This window comes from Oncorhynchus kisutch, linkage group LG3, assembly GCF_002021735.2.
Source record: "Oncorhynchus kisutch isolate 150728-3 linkage group LG3, Okis_V2, whole genome shotgun sequence".
NCBI lineage: Eukaryota > Metazoa > Chordata > Actinopteri > Salmoniformes > Salmonidae > Oncorhynchus > Oncorhynchus kisutch.
This window is the reverse complement of record NC_034176.2, coordinates 16,996,385-17,015,781: the sequence shown is the minus strand read 5'-3', so window position 1 is coordinate 17,015,781 and position 19,397 is coordinate 16,996,385. Positions and strand designations below refer to the sequence as shown.

The 19,397-nt window shown below is 41.4% G+C and overlaps 1 protein-coding gene across 2 annotated transcripts in view; it reads right to left on the bottom strand.

The window, feature by feature from the left end:
* Positions 1-1,318: 1,318 nt before the first annotated feature.
* fibcd1a (fibrinogen C domain containing 1a) overlaps positions 1,319-19,397 on the bottom strand; it is a 97,334-nt gene continuing 79,255 nt past the window's right edge. For both annotated transcript variants that reach the window (XM_031817853.1, XM_020468489.2), the window contains 2 exons: positions 13,430-13,609; positions 1,319-4,384 (listed from right to left, as the gene is read on the bottom strand). In XM_031817853.1, coding sequence (XP_031673713.1) covers positions 4,122-4,384; positions 13,430-13,609 — 443 coding nt within the window. In that variant the 3' untranslated portion in view covers positions 1,319-4,121. The remainder of the gene's footprint in view (positions 4,385-13,429; positions 13,610-19,397) is intronic.

Below are 19,397 nucleotides of genomic sequence, written 5' to 3'. Positions count from 1 at the left end.
AGAAAGAGAGGAAGAGAGAAGGAGAGAGAGAAAAAGAGAGAAAGAGAGGGAGAGAGAGACACACACACACACACAAACACACACACAATCTATTTTAGGCTCATCTTTTCAATTACCTGCTTATGAGCCCCGCTCCAGAAAGCCTTGTTCTAGCCTCCCTGACTTGAAGAGTAATTACCAGGCATAAATATGTCAACTGGAGACAGATAATACAAAATAGGGATGACACAGAAATAGTTCCAACGCACCAAGCATACATACACCAAGAAAATGAATATTTCATAAATGCTGTTGAGAACATTCAAACACAGTAGCAGGATTGAAGAAAAAGCCATGGACATCCAGGGAAATAGCCCGGTCAGTAGAGTTGGTTTAGATTGAAAACATCCTGAGCTAATAGTCATTGTAATATATGATAGACTGTTTACAAATGTCTACATGGTCTCATTCCGTTCCACAAAACAAACCATTTCTGCCTATTTTTTGGTTCATAAACAAAAAGAAAAATGAACCGAAAGGGAACGGTGATGGACATTGTGCATTTAGGGGAAAAACGATGAGTACAGCAGAAGTCAGTCGTCTTCCTAAGGGTGAGTTATATTGAAGGACATGCACAATTTCACGCCTTAGTAACTTCCACGGATGGTGGGTTAGGGCTATTAGGGTCTTGGATAAGGATGCAGTTCAACAGATCACCACTAGAGGTTCCAGAGGTCATTAAAGTCACAGACTAACTCATTTTTAGGGAGGATATTGTATTTCTAATATATTATAGCAGCCTATTTATGTAGAATAAACATATTTTTGTACCTCCCCAAAATTACAAACTGACAGTCGTCTCTTATTGAGAATGTTTTGTTCAATGTCTTTCTCATCACCACTTGGGCTCCCGAGTGGCGCAGCGGTCTAGGGCACTGCATCTAAGTGCAAGTCCTGGTTTGAATCCAGGTTGTATCAGATCTGGATGTGATTGGGAGTCCCATAGGGCGTCGCACAATTGGCCCAGCGTCTTCCAGGTTTTGCCGGGGTAGGCCGTCATTGTAAATAAGAATTTGTTCTTAACTGACTTGCCTAGTTTAAATAAAGGTTACAAAAAAAAGATTGTGGAATCATGGATTATCATCTAATTTTGTCGTCTTACCATAATGAGCTATACCATAAGGCTACAATAATAACAAAGAAAGAACTAAGCTTGTAAAATTATAAATGTTAGTACATGTAAGATACGTTTATGAAGCTTCTAAACAGACATTACCACCCAGACCCTTTAAACCTTTATTTTCAAATGCTGTGAAGAGACAACTATACACATCTAAACAATGGTTTCTTTTTTTATTCCTTTTGAGACAAAAACATACAAATTATACTGTATGTCAATCGCAACGTATCTGCTTTTAAAGTGCTCATATTTGACTGAGGGATCTTTTACAACAACAGCAGACCATTATAAACAGACTCAAAATAATATCAACATAAAAATCTCACCTTCAAGCTGGAGTCCTTATTGGTTAAACTGCCACGTTAGATTGTGGTATTACAACAACAAAGAAGTTACTGTAAACAACAAACACTGTTTTTTTCCCCCCCACGGACTTCTCTGCCCTGCTTCATGAACAAAACAATAACTACGGCCGTTGGGCAGACAGTTGCGCAGTTTCCCTTACTGCGGATTCCATCTTTTGAGCTTCAGCCAAACTTAGACAGATCTCTCTACCTATCACATATTGGTGAGGTTAATAAGATATGCTTTCACTCAACCTTTAAATGGAAACATTAGCCACATCATGAAGAAACAAACAGAGGTTAAATAAGGAAATAAATAAGTACATGATTACAGTAAATGAACAATGGCTGCAACATAATGCAGAATTCATAGAAGACCACCACATTCCCAGTAAACACATAACTACCACATAATGTCGTTTCAAGACTCCAAGTTGTGAGCCTCAATGTGCCACTACAACTTTGTAACAACATATTTTTACATTTTAGTAATTTAGCAGACACTCTTATCCAGAGCATCTTACAGAAGCAATTAGGGTTAAGTGCCTTGCTCAAGATCACAACAACTTATTTTTCAACTAGGCTTCGGTTACCTTCGGCAACTTGCTCAACAGTCTTATAGGCTACCTACCTGCCGCTAGCCTACCTGACATGTTGTCATTCTGACTTTTACAGCTGAGGAGGCACCACACAGATGTACAATTGTCTGCTGCCACAAAGGTATCTAAAGCAATGTCAAGTCACTGTAAAGAAGGAGAAAGACACACTGTACAGTCCTACTGTACCAGTGACACAATGCCATTCAATGCCTGGCCAAATGGCTGCTTTTTGTGGGGAATGAGTTGCCAGAAGTCATTGTATTATGATACAAATAATGCATTTTGGATATGTTTTTTTTTCTATTGTGGGTGCCCGTAAGGGAATCTCAATATTTAGTACTGGGTAAAGAACACGACTTGCCTTACTTATTAACCACCTCCTGTACAGACGCATCACTGAAGAGGACTGAGACTAGAAGGCTGCGTTTACACAGATAGACACATTCTGATATTTTTTTACACTCCTTGGTCTTTTGACCAATCACATCAGATCTTTCACATCAAATCTTTTTCAGAGCTGATCTGATTAATGAATTGAGCTGCCTGTGTAAATGCAGCCAAAACCCAGTATACTGAAACAACTGATTTGAGGTGAGTCAAGACAGCATATCAGTGAACAGACTTGTCTCTCAGTGATTGTAAAGTAAGGGAGAGAAAGTGAGAGACAGGGAAGCCTCCACATGACAAGGAGCTGAACTTATAGGCTAGTAGCTACTGTCTGAGAAGGTTTCCACCACCAACTGGAAGTCTACACAGACACAGGTCTCTGATCATAATTGGCCCAGCCCGCTGGCCGAGCCCCCTCACCTATGCTCTTCATTCTGTCTACTACCACTGTCACAGGTCACACACGCATGCCACTCAAAGCCAGTCTTGTGGGGTCAATGTCTTTTGAAAATGTTACATAAAAACAAGGATGCCATTTATGAAGTGATTGGCTTGAAAAACCCTGTCTGACGGATATAATGTCTTTGTCATGAATGTGTCTTACTGGGCACAGGACTGACACATGATCACAAGGTATGTCTAGGGGTTAACCAGGAGCTAGGAGTCAACCATTAGCTAGAGGTTAACCAGTAGCTAGGGGTCAATCAGAAGCTAGGGGTCAATCAGAAGCTAGGAGTTAACCAGGAGCTATGGGTCAACCTGGAGCTAGAGGTCAACCAGAAGCTAGGGGTCAACCAGGAGCTAGGGGTCAACCAGGAGCTAGGGGTCAACCAGGAGCTAGGGGTCAACCAGGAGCTAGGGGTCAACCAGGAGCTATGGGTCAACCTGGAGCTAGAGGTCAACCAGGAGCTAGTGGTCAACCAGGAGCTAGGGGTCAACCAGGAGCAAGGGGTCAACCAGGAGCTAGGGGTTAACCAGGAGCTAGGGGTTAACCAGGAGCTAGGGGTCAACAAGGAGCTAGGGGTCAACCAGGAGCTAGGGGTCAACCAGGAGCAAGGGGTCAACCAGGAGCTCATGTAACTGACCAGGTTAAAACCCACGTTTCCTGTGCGCCACAATATGGTCATAGCCCACTGATCTAAAGCCTAAGCATTAGCTTGGGGAGCTAACACAAGTCTCCAGGTCTCAAGCAAGGTTACTCATCAAGCAAACTTGGTTCACCGAAACCAGTGCGTAACACTTAGGAGAACTCATGATGCTGTCAGATGCAAAGATAACTGTATATACAAGTAACAGGGACAGCCAAAATAAACTGTAAGAAATTCTATTAATTTAAGGGAATGAGAGAAATCCTAACATTTCATATTTCAAAATTCCACAACGATACTGTAGTTCTGACATTACCTGCATTATTTTGACATAATTATTACAAACATGATCAGATCAGTGAGAGATTGCAAAAGGTTACAAAACCTTGGAGGCTTCAACACAACACCACAAGAGGGGATTAGAATGTTTTTGGACAGGGGTTACAGTACGAGCATAGTCCTCATTCTGATTCTCGGCAGGTTGAGTGTCTTTAAAAACACCTAAGTCCATGAGTCTATGGTTTCACGTAGTATTGTTTCCATCTCATTTGTTCTCCTCTCTCGTGGCCCTAATCTTCATCTCTGCGAATTTGAGGGAGTACTGCCAACCCGTCCAGGAAGACCACTCGATGCCGTCGGCGTAGGAGGTGTGCTGCCCACGCAGGTATTGTCCGTTCAGGTTGGACGTGTGGCAGTTGCGGTACCACCAGGCGCCATGGTAGAAGGAGGCACAGTTGTTCTCTGAGTGATCGTTATCTTGATCCTTGGTGGTGAATTTCATCCCATTATGTTTGAGCATCGAGTCACCTTACAAGGACAGACAGGCAGACAGACAGACAGGCAGGCAGACAGACAGAACAAAAAGAGGGGTGGGTGCAGCAGCAGGGAGTACAGAGAGACAGAGACGGAGAGGGAGGGTACAGTGTTAGCTCTCACCTCCTTCACATCCAGCATGTTAGCACTTTGACATTTTGTCAGGATCATAATGACAGGTGTGGAGGTACTGTACTGGACTGTATATGTGTGAGAGGTTTAACAACAAGGACCATTACTGCTGGGTGAAATATAATAGTAAACTGATAATTGAAAATAAATGAACACCACAGGGACAGGGAGGTCAGTTACTTCCCTTTAGACAGGTTCTGTGTGTGTGTGTGTGTGTGTGTGTGTGTGTGTGTGTGTGTGTGTGTGTGTGTGTGTGTGTGTGTGTGTGTGTGTGTGTGTGTGTGTGTGTGTGTGTGTGTGTGTGTGTGTGTGTGTCTGTGTGTGTGTGTGTGTGTGTGTGTGTGTGTGTGTGTGTGTGTGTGTGTGTGTGTGTGTGTGTGTGTGTGTGTGTGTGTGTGTGTGTGTGAGAGAGAGAGATATGTGTGGGTTGAATGTGTGTGCGTGCGTGCATGCGTGAAAGAGAGAGATAGGTGTAGGTTGAATGTGTGTGTGTGTATATGTGTGCGTGTGCGTATGTGTGTGCGTGTGTGTGCGCACACACATACGTAGAGAGGCTGTAGGCTTTATGTGCTGCAGCAGTGGTGGCCTTATTAAACCCTATGGTGTACTGTATGTCTCAGGGATGTAACGTAGCAGCCAGTGGCATGTTAATCTAATCCCCTCTCAGTGCAGCACCAAGCTCTACTCTGCAGGTGCTGATTCTGCTGTGACTGGACAGCTGCTTCTTTCCTACATAGCACCGTGGTTTCTTGTACTGATATCCTCTCAGATGCTTATTTTGCTTCCATACAGTATGTTATGTCTTCATTGTCTTGTAATCTTGGGCTGATGGTAACGAGGAAAATCTCTCCCCATCTATCCCACTATGCAGAGCACAGATCCTGTTGTATATTTCAATTTTCCACCGGGAGCATCAGTATAGACTTATTTAATGAACTCTTGTTCAACCAGGTGAGTTGGCTGAGAACAAGTTACACTGTAGTATGCGAGGTCAGATTGGGAATTTAGCCAGGACACTGTGGTTAACTCCCTTACTCCTACGATAATGCCATCGGATTCTTACAGACCGCATCATTTGTTTTGTTCTGTGAAGAGAAAACTGTGAAAACCCCTCTGTGAAGAGACATACACACACGCACACGCACGCACACTATTTTCTCTTTCTTCTTCTTATAATCTTTAAAATAGTAGTATTTTCCTTTAGTCATATTGTCTTTAGTTTAAATGTTGCTTGCTGTTCCTGTCCATTACTGTTCTGTATTTTGTCATGCTACATATTTTCTGTGGATCGCAGGAAGGATAGCTGCTACTGCTTCAACAGCTAATGAGGATCCGAATAAAAATCATGAAGCTGAAAGAGAGTTGTGATGATAATAGTAAAATCATGAAGATGAAAGAAAGTGGTGATGATAATAGTAAAATCATGAAGATGAAAGAGAGTGGTGACGATGATAGTAAAATCATGAAGATGAAAGGGAGTGGTCATGATAATAGTCAAATCATGAAGATGAAAGAGCGTTGTGATGATAATAGTAAAATCATGAAGATGAAAGAGAGTGGTGACGATGATAGTAAAATCATGAAGATGAAAGAGCGTTGTGATATTAATAGTAAAATCATGAAGATGAAAGGGAGTGGTGATGATAATAGTAAAATCATGAAGATGAAAGGGAGTGGTGATGATAATAGTAAAATCATGAAGATGAAAGGGAGTGGTGATGATAATAGTAAAATCATGAAGATGAAAGGGAGTGGTGATGATAATAGTATAATCATGTAATTGCACAAATCTCAGTGTCAGTTGAATAGGGAAAACTGTAGTCCTATGTCAGTCTGCCTCTCTTCCTATGGAAAAAGTACCCAGGAGCATTGTAGGCCTACCTACTCTATCTCTTATCAACAAGCTTGGGGATTACTGAGAAAAAGGTTGGCAACCTTTATAATATTGAATTATTGTTAACATAGTGTCAGGATATGATAATGAAACACTGTATAAATGATTAACATCTTCAATTCTGTAAAACGCCTCCGAAAAAGGATGCCTACTGTACCATTATAAAAATGTAATGCAATGTAATGTAGGACACATTTGAATAAAAAAAATCGGAGAAACCTACAACGAGAGCAGCGAAAGTATTTAAACATGCAACAGAACTCATAATCATAATGAATATATTAAAACAACAGAGAGAACTTATGCTCTTCTCCACAAGCATTGTAGCAAAAATTATTCAACACTCATGGGTAATCATATTCCTTTTTTGTCCTCCTAATGAAACGGTTAAAACATTTCAGTTAGGTAACAAACTGTCATTAAAGCGTTTATTTTAAGTTCTGAGAGTAAGCACTCAAGGTGTTTACCAATTCTCTCTCTCTCAACTAGGGCTGTTGCGGTCTCTCTCTCTCTCTCTCAACTAGGGCTGTTGCGGTCTCTCTCTCTCTCTCAACTAGGGCTGTTGCGGTGACCGTATTACCACCACACCGGCAGTCATGAGTCATGACTGCAGTATAATTCCATGTGACCGTTGAGTCATGGTAATCTCCTGTTATGCACTCTGGACACAGTACACAACTCGTTAACAACCATCAGGTCCTAATGGCCTGGTACTCAGGGCTCTATTGTCCCTCCACTGGATCCTAATGGCCTGATACTCAAGGCTCTATTGTCCCTCCATTGGATCCTAATGGCCTGGTACTCAGGGCTCTATTGTCCCTCCATTGGATCCTAATGGCCTGATACTCAAGGCTCTATTGTCCCTCCATTGGATCCTAATGGCCTGGTACTCAGGGCTCTATTGTCCCTCCATTGGATCCTAATGGCCTGATACTCAAGGCTCTATTGTCCCTCCATTGGATCCTAATGGCCTGATACTCAAGGCTCTATTGTCCCTCCATCGGATCCTAATGGCCTGGTACTCAGGGCTCTATTGTCCCTCCACTGGATCCTAATGTGGCCTGATACTCAAGGCTCTATTGTCCCTCCATTGGATCCTAATGGCCTGGTACTCAGGGCTCTATTGTCCCTCCATTGGATCCTAATGGCCTGATACTCAAGGCTCTATTGTCCCTCCATCGGGTCCTAATGGCCCGATACTCAGGGCTCAATTGTCCCTCTAACCACTAACCACAATCCAAATGCAATAGAAAATCACATCAAACACTTCTATTCTAAACAGTATCTGCTTTTAAAACTCACCTCACTGTGATAATCAATTTGAAGAAAGAGGTTCAAAAGCAGGTTGAAACTGTGTGTAAAACATGTCATTGTGGATGTTGTTTCAAAGCCTAACACAATGAAATGGACAGAGCTTTCTAAGGTGATGATTCATTCAAAACACCCATACACATATTACAGATTATGCATATGCATATGCATAGGCTTATGAGCCAACAAAAACTGAATTAAAATTATGATTGTGCCATTATATAATACATAGCCTACCGCATATTACAGATGGCAGAAAAACATAAAACAAAAGTGATGATTTAAGAGGTACATAATTGGTCTAGCTGCTGCCTATACTCCAAAATTAAACAAATTTGAGTGATTGCCTTTGAGTGTAGACTGTATTATGATGCATACTGGATGGACCTTATGCTTCACTCCAACATTTCTATCCATGAGTCTGGGAGCGAACATATAGCCCTGGGCGATGCAGTTGGTTCATTGATTGTGCAGGGCGATTCTGAATAGCCTAGTAATAGGGAATGTTTAATATTTTCATAATTAATTGAGTGACAGATTACCTTTAGCTATCCAGAATATCTCACCACCTTACGTTTCCATTTCCTCCCCTCTCTCCTTCATTTCTTTCTCCAGCGTGCAGAGAGGGGCTGTCAACAGTTGAGTGAAATATGCTTCGTTGTGAAAACATATTACTATCGATGTTTCCAAACAGATTTCACTTGGGTTCCCAAGTGAAGCACTGGGTAGCTGCAAGAATAGGGTTGGAGAGCCCATGGCACACAGAGTTGGGCAGAATATCACCTGTCTGTCACGTACTGACCATAGTTCTTTTGTGTTTTCTTTGTTTTAGTGTTGGTCAGAACGTGAGCTGAGTGGGCATTCTATGTTGTGTGTCTAGTTTTCCCATTTCTATGTTTGGCCTGATATGGTTCTCAATCAGAGGCAGGTGTTAGTCATTGTCTCTGATTGGGAACCATATTTAGGTAACCTGTTTTGTGTTGGGTTTTGTGGGTGGTTGTCTTCTGTCTTTGTGTCTATGCACCAGATAGAACTGTTTCGGTTTTTCATATTTTGTTGTTTTGTATTTTGTAGTGTTCACGTTTATTGTCTTTATTAAACATGTTGAACAATAACCACGCTGCGCTTTGGTCCGATCCTTCGTCCACAGAAGAAAGCCGTTACACTGTCGCGCAGTGAGAGCACACTCCTCAAACAGTGGTTGATGTGTGGAGTGAAATAAGTGTTTTAATATTTACTCCTCAGCTGTTCATATTAAGCACAGCTCAGCTATAAAACCAAAGTAGCCTACAAGGCATCTTTGAAAAACGGACTGGCTGGAAAGCGTGTGGCCTCCATTCGCTTTTTTCCCTGCCCCTGCCCCTGCCCCTGCCCATTTGATAATGGGCCATTCTAAACTAATTATTACATATTAGTTAAGACAAGATTAAATTGAGAATAGTATGATGGGTGAAAATATGATCACTTGATGAGAGAACAGATGTGCAGCCTGAGGCAAGGAACAGAGCACAAGCTTTTTCTGCCTCTTTCTCAAATCATAAAAAGCCTATAGTCGCATCATGTAGTCCATACTGTATATGTTTTGATTTCTAAGACATTCTAAGGTTTGTATCATTCACAACTAGAGTTGCCAAGTAACTCTGAATCACTTTTACACTCAACACAGCCACTTCATATGCACACTCGCTCCAAAATGGGAAAAATATCCTTTATATTTTAAGTTCAATTATATTTTTCTTTCTATAAAATCATATAATATAAAATAATGGCATGGGACTTACAGTGCATTCAGAAAGTATTCAGACCCCTTCCCTTTTTCCACATTTTGTTACATTACAACACTATTTTAAAATTGATTTTTAAAAATGTAATCACTCTACACACAACTCCCCATAATAACAAAGCAAAAAAACGTATTTTTTTACAATTTTGCAAATGTATTAACAATAAAAAACAGACATACTTTATTTACATAAGTTTTCAGACCTTTTGCTATGAGACTCGAAATCGAGCTCAGGTGCATCCTGTTTCCATTAATCATCCTTGAGATGTTTCTACAACTTGATTGGAGTCCACCTGTGGTAAATTCAATTAATTGGACATGATTTGGAAAGGCACACACCTGTCTATATAAGGTCCCACAGCTGACAGTGCATGTCAGAGCAAAAACCAAAGCCATAAGGTGGAACGAATTGTTTGTAGCGCTCCGAGACAGAATTGTGTTGAGGCACAGACCTGGGGAAGGGTGCCAAAAAATGTCTGCAGCATTGAAGGTCCCCAAGAACACAATGGCCTCCATCATTCTTAAATGGAAGAAGTTTGGAACCACCTATATTCTTCCTTGAGCTGGCCGCAAGGCCAAACTGAGCAATCGGGGCAGAAGGGCCTTGGTAAGGGAGGTGATCAAGAATCCGATGGTTACTCTGACAGAGCTCCAGTTCCTCTGTGGAGATGGGAGAACCTTCCTGCAGCATTCCACCAGGCCTTTATGGTAGAGTTGCCAGACAGAAGCCACTCCTCCTTAAGGCAAATGACAGCCTGCTTGGAGTTTGCCAAAAAGCACCCAAAAGACTCTCAGACCATGAGAAACAAGATTCTCTGGTCTGATGAAACCAAGATTCAAATCTTTGGCCTGATTGCCAAGCATCACATCTGGAGGAAAACTGGCACCATCCCTACGGTGAAGCATGGTGGTGGGAGCATCATGCTGTGCGGATGTTTTCAGTGGCAGGGAATGGGAGTCTAGTCAGGATCAAGGGAAAGATGAATGGAGCGAAGTACAGAGAGATCCTTAATGAAAACCTGCTCCAGAGCTCAGGACCTCAGATTGGGGCCTGTAAAAACCTGTTTTTGTTTTTTCATTATGGGGTATTCTGTGTAGATTGATGAGGGGAAAAAACAAGTGAATCCATTTTAGAGTAAGGCTGTAACATAACAAAATGTGGAAAAAGTCAAGCTATCTGAATACTTTCCGAATGAACTGTATAAGCATATCTTGTCAGCTAAACGAACAAGCCTATGGCATGGCGCATAGCCAGATAACATACAGTAGGATAACTCATATTCTGTTATTTTGGTATACATTTTCAACATATCATAATGTTTCTTTAGACCTGCCTAAAATAAATAATGGAGGGTGTATATTCAATATATTTATTATACTTTTTAAAATGTAGATGTTGCAAAGGTGCGCTTAGATGTTGCAAATCAGTGGCTGTAATGCAGCTTGTATGTGTGGAGGCCTGGAGATACTAAACGTGTTTATGTTAATTAACGGTCAATTATTGTGAGCCCGGCAATAATCGGCTAACAAAATGTCATGAATCGCTACAGCCCTATGTCCATCTTTGTAGGACAGAACCATTATGTTTGTTGTTATTGATAATAGTTCAATAATCTATGCAGGGGTTGAAGATGAAGTATCAAAGAATAGAAGGGCAGAGACAGTTTTGTGGGTAAACGGATAGAGTGCAAACAGTGATATAATGTACAAGCGCTGTCTTAGTCCGAGTCAATTTTTGAACAGATACTTTGTCATTAGTTTCAGCAGTTAAATCTCAACCTGCTACTCCTAAATGTTCGTCAATTGAAACCAAATATGAAGAACAAATCATTTAAATGCAGGTATTGAAAGAAAACTCAGGACTGTGCTAAAGCCAACACAGTGCCGCTGCAGTATCAACCTTAATTAAATAAACATGTTATTTTTTTAATACTAGAGAATCAATTAATCTGATGAAAAAACTGTTTTAATTGATAAGATTGGGAATCAATGTTCCCTGAATCCCAAGCAGCAGCCCTTTAAAGACTACCTCACTAATTAAACACGAGTGGAAGCAGTATTCTCCTCCTGATTTATGATAATCCGAATGTTTGTTTATGTCGGGCCATAATAACGACCTGCTTTATTAGCCGTGGCCACAGAGGCATCTTGCAACTTCATTATTCCTGCCCTTTCCAGCAGCTCCAGAAGGTCAACAGTCTGTCTGGCTGGGCCCAACCATGAGTGAGGGGCTGAGGAGGGGAACCTGGGACTAACTGAGTAGAGGGATCCAATTAACATCCAAAAGAGCCCCCTGCGATAGAGCTGAATCAAGGAGAATTACACACACACACTGCCTGGATGCTGCTACTCATGATCTACAGCTGAAAAGATCTCTCGTATTGGTTGACAGATGTCTGAATCAGATTTTCCAGATATCTGGATGTTTCAAAACTCTACTGTATATCTTCCCAGAGAGGGGTGAATTGACCAATAGAAAGATCAATAGGACCAATATGATGATCAGTAGGACCAATAAGAAGATCAATAGGACCAATAGGAAGATCAGTAGGACCAATAGGAAGATCAGTAGGACCAATATGAAGATCAGTAGGACCAATAGGAAGATAAGTAGGACCAATAGGAAGATCAGTACCCCTCCTGTCTCAGCCTCCAGTAGTTTATGTGTCGGGGGGCTAGAGTCAGTTTGTTATATCTGGAGTACTTCTCCTGTCCTATCCAGTGTCCTGTGTGAATTTAAGTATGCTCTCTCTAATTCTCTCTTTCTCTCTTTCTTACTTTCTCTCTCTCGGAGGACCTGAGCCCTAGGACCATGCCTCAGGACTACCTGACATGATGACTCCTTGCTGTCCCCAGTCCACTCGGCCGTGCTGCTGCTCCAGTTTCAACTGTTCTGCCTGAACTTTTGAACATTTTGGCCATGTTCTGTTATAATCTCCACCCGGCACGGTACATTTGATTTGATTTGATCAGTAGGACCAATGTGAAGATCAATAGGAAGATCAGTAGGACCAATATGAAGATGAGTAGTACCAATAGGAAGATCAGTAGGACCAATGGGAAGATCAGTAGGACCAATGTTAAGCTCAGTAGGACCAATATGAAAATCAATAGGAAGATCAGTAGGAGCAATATGAAGATCAGTAGGATCAATATGAAGATCAGTAGGACCAATATGAAGATCAATAGGAAGATCAGTAGGATCAATATGAAGATCAGTAGGATCAATATGTAGATCAGTAGGACCAATATGAAGATCAGTAGGACCAATATGAAGATCAGAAGGATCAATATGAATATCAGTAGGACCAATATGAAGATCAGTAGGACAAATATGAAGATCAATATGAAGATCAGTAGGATCAATATGAAGATCAGTAGGACCAATATGAAGATAAGTAGGACCTATATGAAGATCAGTAGGACCAATATGAAGATCAATAGGAAAATCAGTAGGATCAATAGGAAGATCAGTAGGACCAATATGAAAATCAATAGGAAAATCAGTAGGACCAATATGAAAATCAGTAGGACCAATAGGAATATCAGTTGGACCAATAGGAAGATCAGTAGAACCAATAGAAAGATCAGTAGGACCAATAGGAAGATCAATAGGACCAATATGAAGATCAGTATGACCAATATGAAGATCAATAGGACCAATATGAAGATCAGTAGGATCAATAGGAAGATCAGTAGGACCAATATGAAGTTGAGTAGGACCAATAGGAAGATCAGTAGGACCAATAGGAAGCTCAGTAGGACCAATAGAAAGATCAGTAGATCCAATAGAAATTAAGTTTGAAAGAAGTTTAAACAAACTGGAATTTATAGGGTTTATAGGGGATTTATAAAGTCTACTAAACCGACAGGTATGAGCCATAATAAATGGCTACAGTACAGTAGGGTATTGCATTACCTGCAGTGCCTGAGTAGTCCGCAATAGTCAGCGGGTAGCCATCCTCATCCGGGTCAACAGAGAACAGTCCCACTCCAAAAGCTCCGTACTGGGCGAAAGCTGTGCTGTTCTCAAAGTCCTCCAGGTCAATTCGCAGCTCGTAGTTGGCTTGGATGGTCAAGGCATGCATCCTCTTCAAACCTGAGATGAAACAGAGGAGAGGCCCGTCATGATCTGACATGAACAGCTGTGATTCAAGATGGAGCAATAGGAATGGCACAATGGAGCACTTTCCATCACTGAACGATAACAGTATCTAAGGCACAGTAACCAACTTTTCAGGTGTTTCAGACCCAGTGGGGTGTACCTCTCTCTCTCTGCAAGTATATGGGTGCTTAGCAAGGAACTACTGTGCTCTCCCTCATATGAATTCTCTTTGTAGGCCATAGACTGGTCTATGTGCTATACCACCAGGACAGAAAAACAATAGGCCAGGAGATTATGCCGGTGCTAAGCCAATCATGCTGCGTCTCTACAGCTGTTGTCGACAGTTGTGGAACACCTCGTATGGTTCCTACAAGTGAACCCCCACCAATTCACTACATGGCTGCTGGAGGAGCGTTTAAATCGATTTTAGATTAAGTTTAACTCCAAAAGGTTCAGCACTCGAGAATGACCTTAATATTACAGTGGAAAGCCACACCAAGTAGCCTAATCTCTCTCCCCCCTAATCCGTCCTCTGCCCAGTGCAGACACATTGTTGAAACAGCAGGATCCATTGGATAGGCTTCTCTGAGCAGCAGAGCATATCGCTAGAGTTCATCATCAGGCATAAACAGTGTTGTTTAATGGGTTCATTCCACAGCAAATAGATGGGCTCTTTACACTGGAAGGTTATCATCAGTCTCCACAATGGCACCCACAGCTGCAACGGTGTGCCCACTCGTGCACCTGTATCGATAGAATATAAAGGGGTTTCCCTCACACGGGGCACCATTCCTTTTTGTAAGGGTGTGTTAGGATCATGTAAGAAATTCAAAAATGATTCATTATGAGATACTATTATTATCACAGATCAGATGGAACTCTGCGTGCACTTAGGTGTGTTCGCAAAACAAGCTATAAGATGGCATCGTGGCATCATCCATAATATGAAATCATATGTACTAGTTTTGCCCCTGAAGAAATAAGGACTACAGAATTTGAGATTAAAGACACCCACAGATAACTCAGTAACTACAGTAAATAAACCACCACAGCCTTCAGTGTCTCAGGGTAAACCTGTGTGGTTGTCAGTGTTGTCGACACAAACCCCCTTTGATAACCATGCCTTTTCGGGCATTGATCGCTGCTACTGCCTGATAATCCCTCTGCAAGGATCGGTCTACAGAGATTGTCTGACATTCTCCCCAACCTGCAGATCACAGGAAACAGAGGGCAGGAGAATAACACTGAAGGCAAACAGCTTCATATTCTGGAATATGTTGTCTTATTATCGGGAAGCTACAATGTGTTTTGTGTGCCCTTCAACTTGTTCTGTATTGACTGTTTATTTCATCAGACACACACACAAGGTTGGAATACTTATTGAATGAGCGAAGGGCTAATTTAAGAGGGTGTTGTGGACTTGTGAAACTGTGGAGCTCAAGGACATCTTAGACGATGTGCATGATGCACAAATGCACTAAGTGACGTGGCACTGCCTGCATGCGTCTCCCTAAAAGTTCACGACCATCTAGACTAGAGCAACGTGTACCAATCAGATAGATCTGATAGTTATTTCATCATTTGGAGAAAAGTTTGAGACATGAATTGGTACACGCAGAGCCTCAGGCCATAGAGACTTCCAGTATGTCGAAACAGATAGATATGTACACTGAAAAAGCACAAATAAAAAAATGAATTTACTTGCCAGTTTGCATGTTCTCTTTTGAATTATTGATGAGATGAACAACTCTCCATGCTGTTTTCCAATTTGAACCTCTTTTTGTCTGACCTTCACTCATTCATCCCAGTTGAGCCGTCTGGCACATACCGGTAGGTCTGTCCTTATCAATGCAAAATGGTCAATCTATCAATTCTCATGCCTGAAAATGTGAGTTTTTCAGTGTTGTTTTAACCCTACATCCCTGTGCTCACTGTATGTATTTTTTTACCCCAGCTCTTTTTGGCTTTTAGACTGACAGTTTACATATCTCAAGCCAAATCATTTAACATTTTCCAGCATCAAAGCTTTGGAATTTTTGGGAAAATTAAGCACACTACTTATATTTAAACGGCACTTTCCAGTGAATTTCCATAATTGTGCTTAGGTTTTAATTAGACCCCTTGAGAATCTCTCATCCAATAAAATAGCGCTCATTGCAGTGGAGACGTTTAACAGCATATTCATTATCTCAAATTAAATCTTAACACTCAGGTGTTGAAGTGATACTCCAGAACCTTTGTATAATTCCAGCCAATAGTTTTGAAAGTGGTGGTGCAGTGCCAAAATGGATCCCTGTTTTTGGTGTACTATATTATCGAATTGTGTACTATGTCGTCCAATTCGTATGATGTTATGTCCTGGGTTATATTATTACACTTTATGTTACGAATCCGATTCGCACAATATGTTACGAATTTGTTGCGCTTAAGAACCCGGACTGCATCTTTAATCAGTAATTGGTAATGCCTTAAATAGTTTTTGTTAATGACTTTGACACATACAGTTGAAGTCGGAAGTTTACATACACCATAGCCAAATACATTTAAACTCAGTTTTTCACAATTCCTGACATTTAATCCTAGTAACAATTCCCTGTTTTAGGTCAGTTAGGATCATCCCTTTATTTTAAGAATGTGAAATGGCAGAATAATAGTAGAGAGAATGACTTATTTCAGCTTTTATTTATTTCATCACATTCCCAGTGGGGTCAGAAGTTTACAAACACTCAATTAGTATTTGGTAGCATTGCCTTTAAATAGTTTAACTTGGGTCAAACTTTTCGGGTAGCCTTCCACAAGCTTCCCACAATAAGTTGGGTGAATTTTGTCCCATTCCTACTGACAGAGCTGGTGTAACTGAGTCAGGTTTGTAGGCCTCTTGCTCGCTCAAGATTTTTCAGTTCTGCCCTCAAATTTTCTATAGGATTGAGGTCAGGGCTTTGTGATGGCCACTCTAGTACTTTGACTTTGTTGTCCTTAAGCCATTTTGCCACAACTTTGGAAGTATGCTTGGGGTCATTGTCCATTTGGAAGACCCATTTGCGAACAAGCTTTAACTTCCTGACTGCTGTCTTGTTGCTTCAAAATGTCCACATCATTTTCCTACCTCATGATGCCATCTATTTTCTGAAGTGCACAAGTCCATCCTGTAGCAAAGCACTCCCACAACATGATGCTGCCACCCCTGTGCTTCACGGTTGGGATGGTGTTCTTCGGCGTGCGACTCCCCCTTTTTCCTCCAAACATAACGATGGTCATTATGGCCAAACATTAGGGTCTATTTTGTTTCATCAGACCAGAGGACATTTCTCCAAAAAGTCTTTGTCCCCATGTGCAGTTGCAAACCGTAGTCTGGCTTTTTACGGCGGTTTTGGAGCAGTGGCTTCTTCCTCGCTGAGCGGCCTTTCAAGTTATGTCGATATAGGACTAATTTTACTGTGGATATAGATACTTTTTGTACCTGTTTCCTCCAGCATCTTCACAAGGTCCTTTGCTGTTGTTCTGGGATTGATTTGCACTTTTCGCACCAAAGTACGTTCATCTCTAGGAGACAGAACGCGTCTCCTTCCTGAGTGGTATGACGGCTGCGTGGTCCCATGGTGTTAATACTTGCGTACTATTGTTTGTACAGATGAACGTGGTATCTTCGGGCGTTTGGAAATTGCTCCCAAGGATGAACCAGACTTGTGGAGGTCTACAATTTCTTTTCTGAGGGCTTGGATGATTTGTTTTGATTTTCCCATGATGCCAAGCAGAGGCACTGAGTTTGAAGGTAGGCCTTGAAATACATCCACAGGTACACCTCCAATTGACTCAAATGATGTCAAGTAGCCTATCAGAAGCTTCTAAAGCCATGACATAATTTTCTGGAATTTTCCAAGCTGTTTAAAGGCACAGACAACTTTGTGTATGTAAACTTCTGACCCACTGGAATTGTGATACAGTGAATTATAAGTGACATAATCTGTCTGTAAACAATTGTTGGAAAAATGACTTGTGTCATGCACAAAGTAGATGTCCTAACCAACTTGCCAAAACTATAGTTTGTTAACAAGAAATTTGTGGAGTGGTTGAAAAATGAGTTTTAATGACTCCAACCTAAGTGTATGTAAACTTCCGACTTCAACTGTAAAAGATTATTAGTTAGTCTTTGCACCCGTAAGATGCTGATGGGAATTATCACTTTAGTGACAAATACACCAAGTAAAGTTGATGAGGTAGTTGTATACATTTCAAAGTAAGTTTAATTTGTGTGGCTTACATGTAACTATGAAGAAACTGTAAAATTGGTCTAATAAAAAATTATGTTTGCGTAACTATTTAAGGTGAGTAATTATTGTATGTATAGGAGATTGGCCACATTTGATGCATTTATTAACCAGCTCTTTTTTTTATTGTGCCAGGATGAAACATGAATCTCGCCACCTGGTTATGATCATGACTACACTACCTTTCCCTCAGGAAGCAACATTCCTGGCCACCAATTATTAAGAATACACTTCCATCTGTGCAGCAGCAGGATTTTACTTTTCAGTAGTGCCTGTTCTTGGTAACACATCTAGCGCGGGTGTTCTTCCTCCCCTGTCAGATAAAGGCATAGAGAGAGAGGTGAGAGGTAGAGGAGGCTGACTTCATAGAGTACATCACACAGCCGTCTGCGCCGACCCTGAGAGTTGCAGGTCTAGGTTAGGGGTTCTTTGAACACCTGTCAGAAAGGGTGACATGGAGCCTCTTAGTTCTGCTCTAAATTAATCATCCCACCATGACACCTGGGGCCCTCCCTACGTCCCCCTACTTTAAATATCTGGTTTCGCCTGTGGCTTCGGCACCGTAGACAGGCACACCACTGCATCGGTATTGATTTCACTCATTTCCAGCACGTCTGCATTGAGGAGGCTCAGGTCTCTGTGCAGAGTTGATTTGGCAAAGCCGTTCTCCGCCTTTAGCGCAGTTCTATGCAAATAAGGGTGAAGATTTAATTAGGCTTGATGCAGCTTTTGTTTTGTCTTTGACATTCTTCTCCATGAGAAGCGTCCTCCTGGATTCAGCAATTCTGAGGGGAACACTCCCGGGGGAGACCGCCCAATATCCAGCTAACCTCTGTCATTGTTTAACCTACAGGCTTATGAAATAGCAATTATTCAATTAAAAATAAAATGCCGTTCTCTGCGAAAGCTGAGCTAATGAAGCTTGTACAATTACGAAGGGGAGAGACTATAAGGCTGTGTCTAGACTTGACAGTTAATGCAGTTTTTGTATTCTGATCATGGAGTTCCGATTTTGAATTCTGAACACATCATGCGTCTATACTTACATTTAAATATGTCCAGATTCATTTTCACTGCGCTATATTCAAATGCAAGTACGCATTCTACAAACGGTGGAATAGGCTAAATATGACAACAACACAACAACAACTTGATGGCAGTAGCTAACTACTGTAGCTAACAGCCAGCTAGCTGGCATGCAAAGCAAAACGGACTGCAAACGGGTTAGCATAATCCTAGCCAAACAAAACATTGTTGAGTCTTGTGGGCGGAGTGCTGACCACGTCTCCCACTGTATGCGCTTTTGGTAGCCTGATTACGTCCAGACTGAGGATAAATCTACACACAATGCGTCCCTGACCACCTCCTCACAATTGGACTTTTATGTGTCTAGACCTGTCTTTTCAATGCGATCTTCGTATTCTGATAACAGAAGTCGCATGTAAGTGTCAAGTGTGGACACAGCCTAAGAGACAGTATAATTAATTCAAAGATGATAAATTCTCCATCAGTAT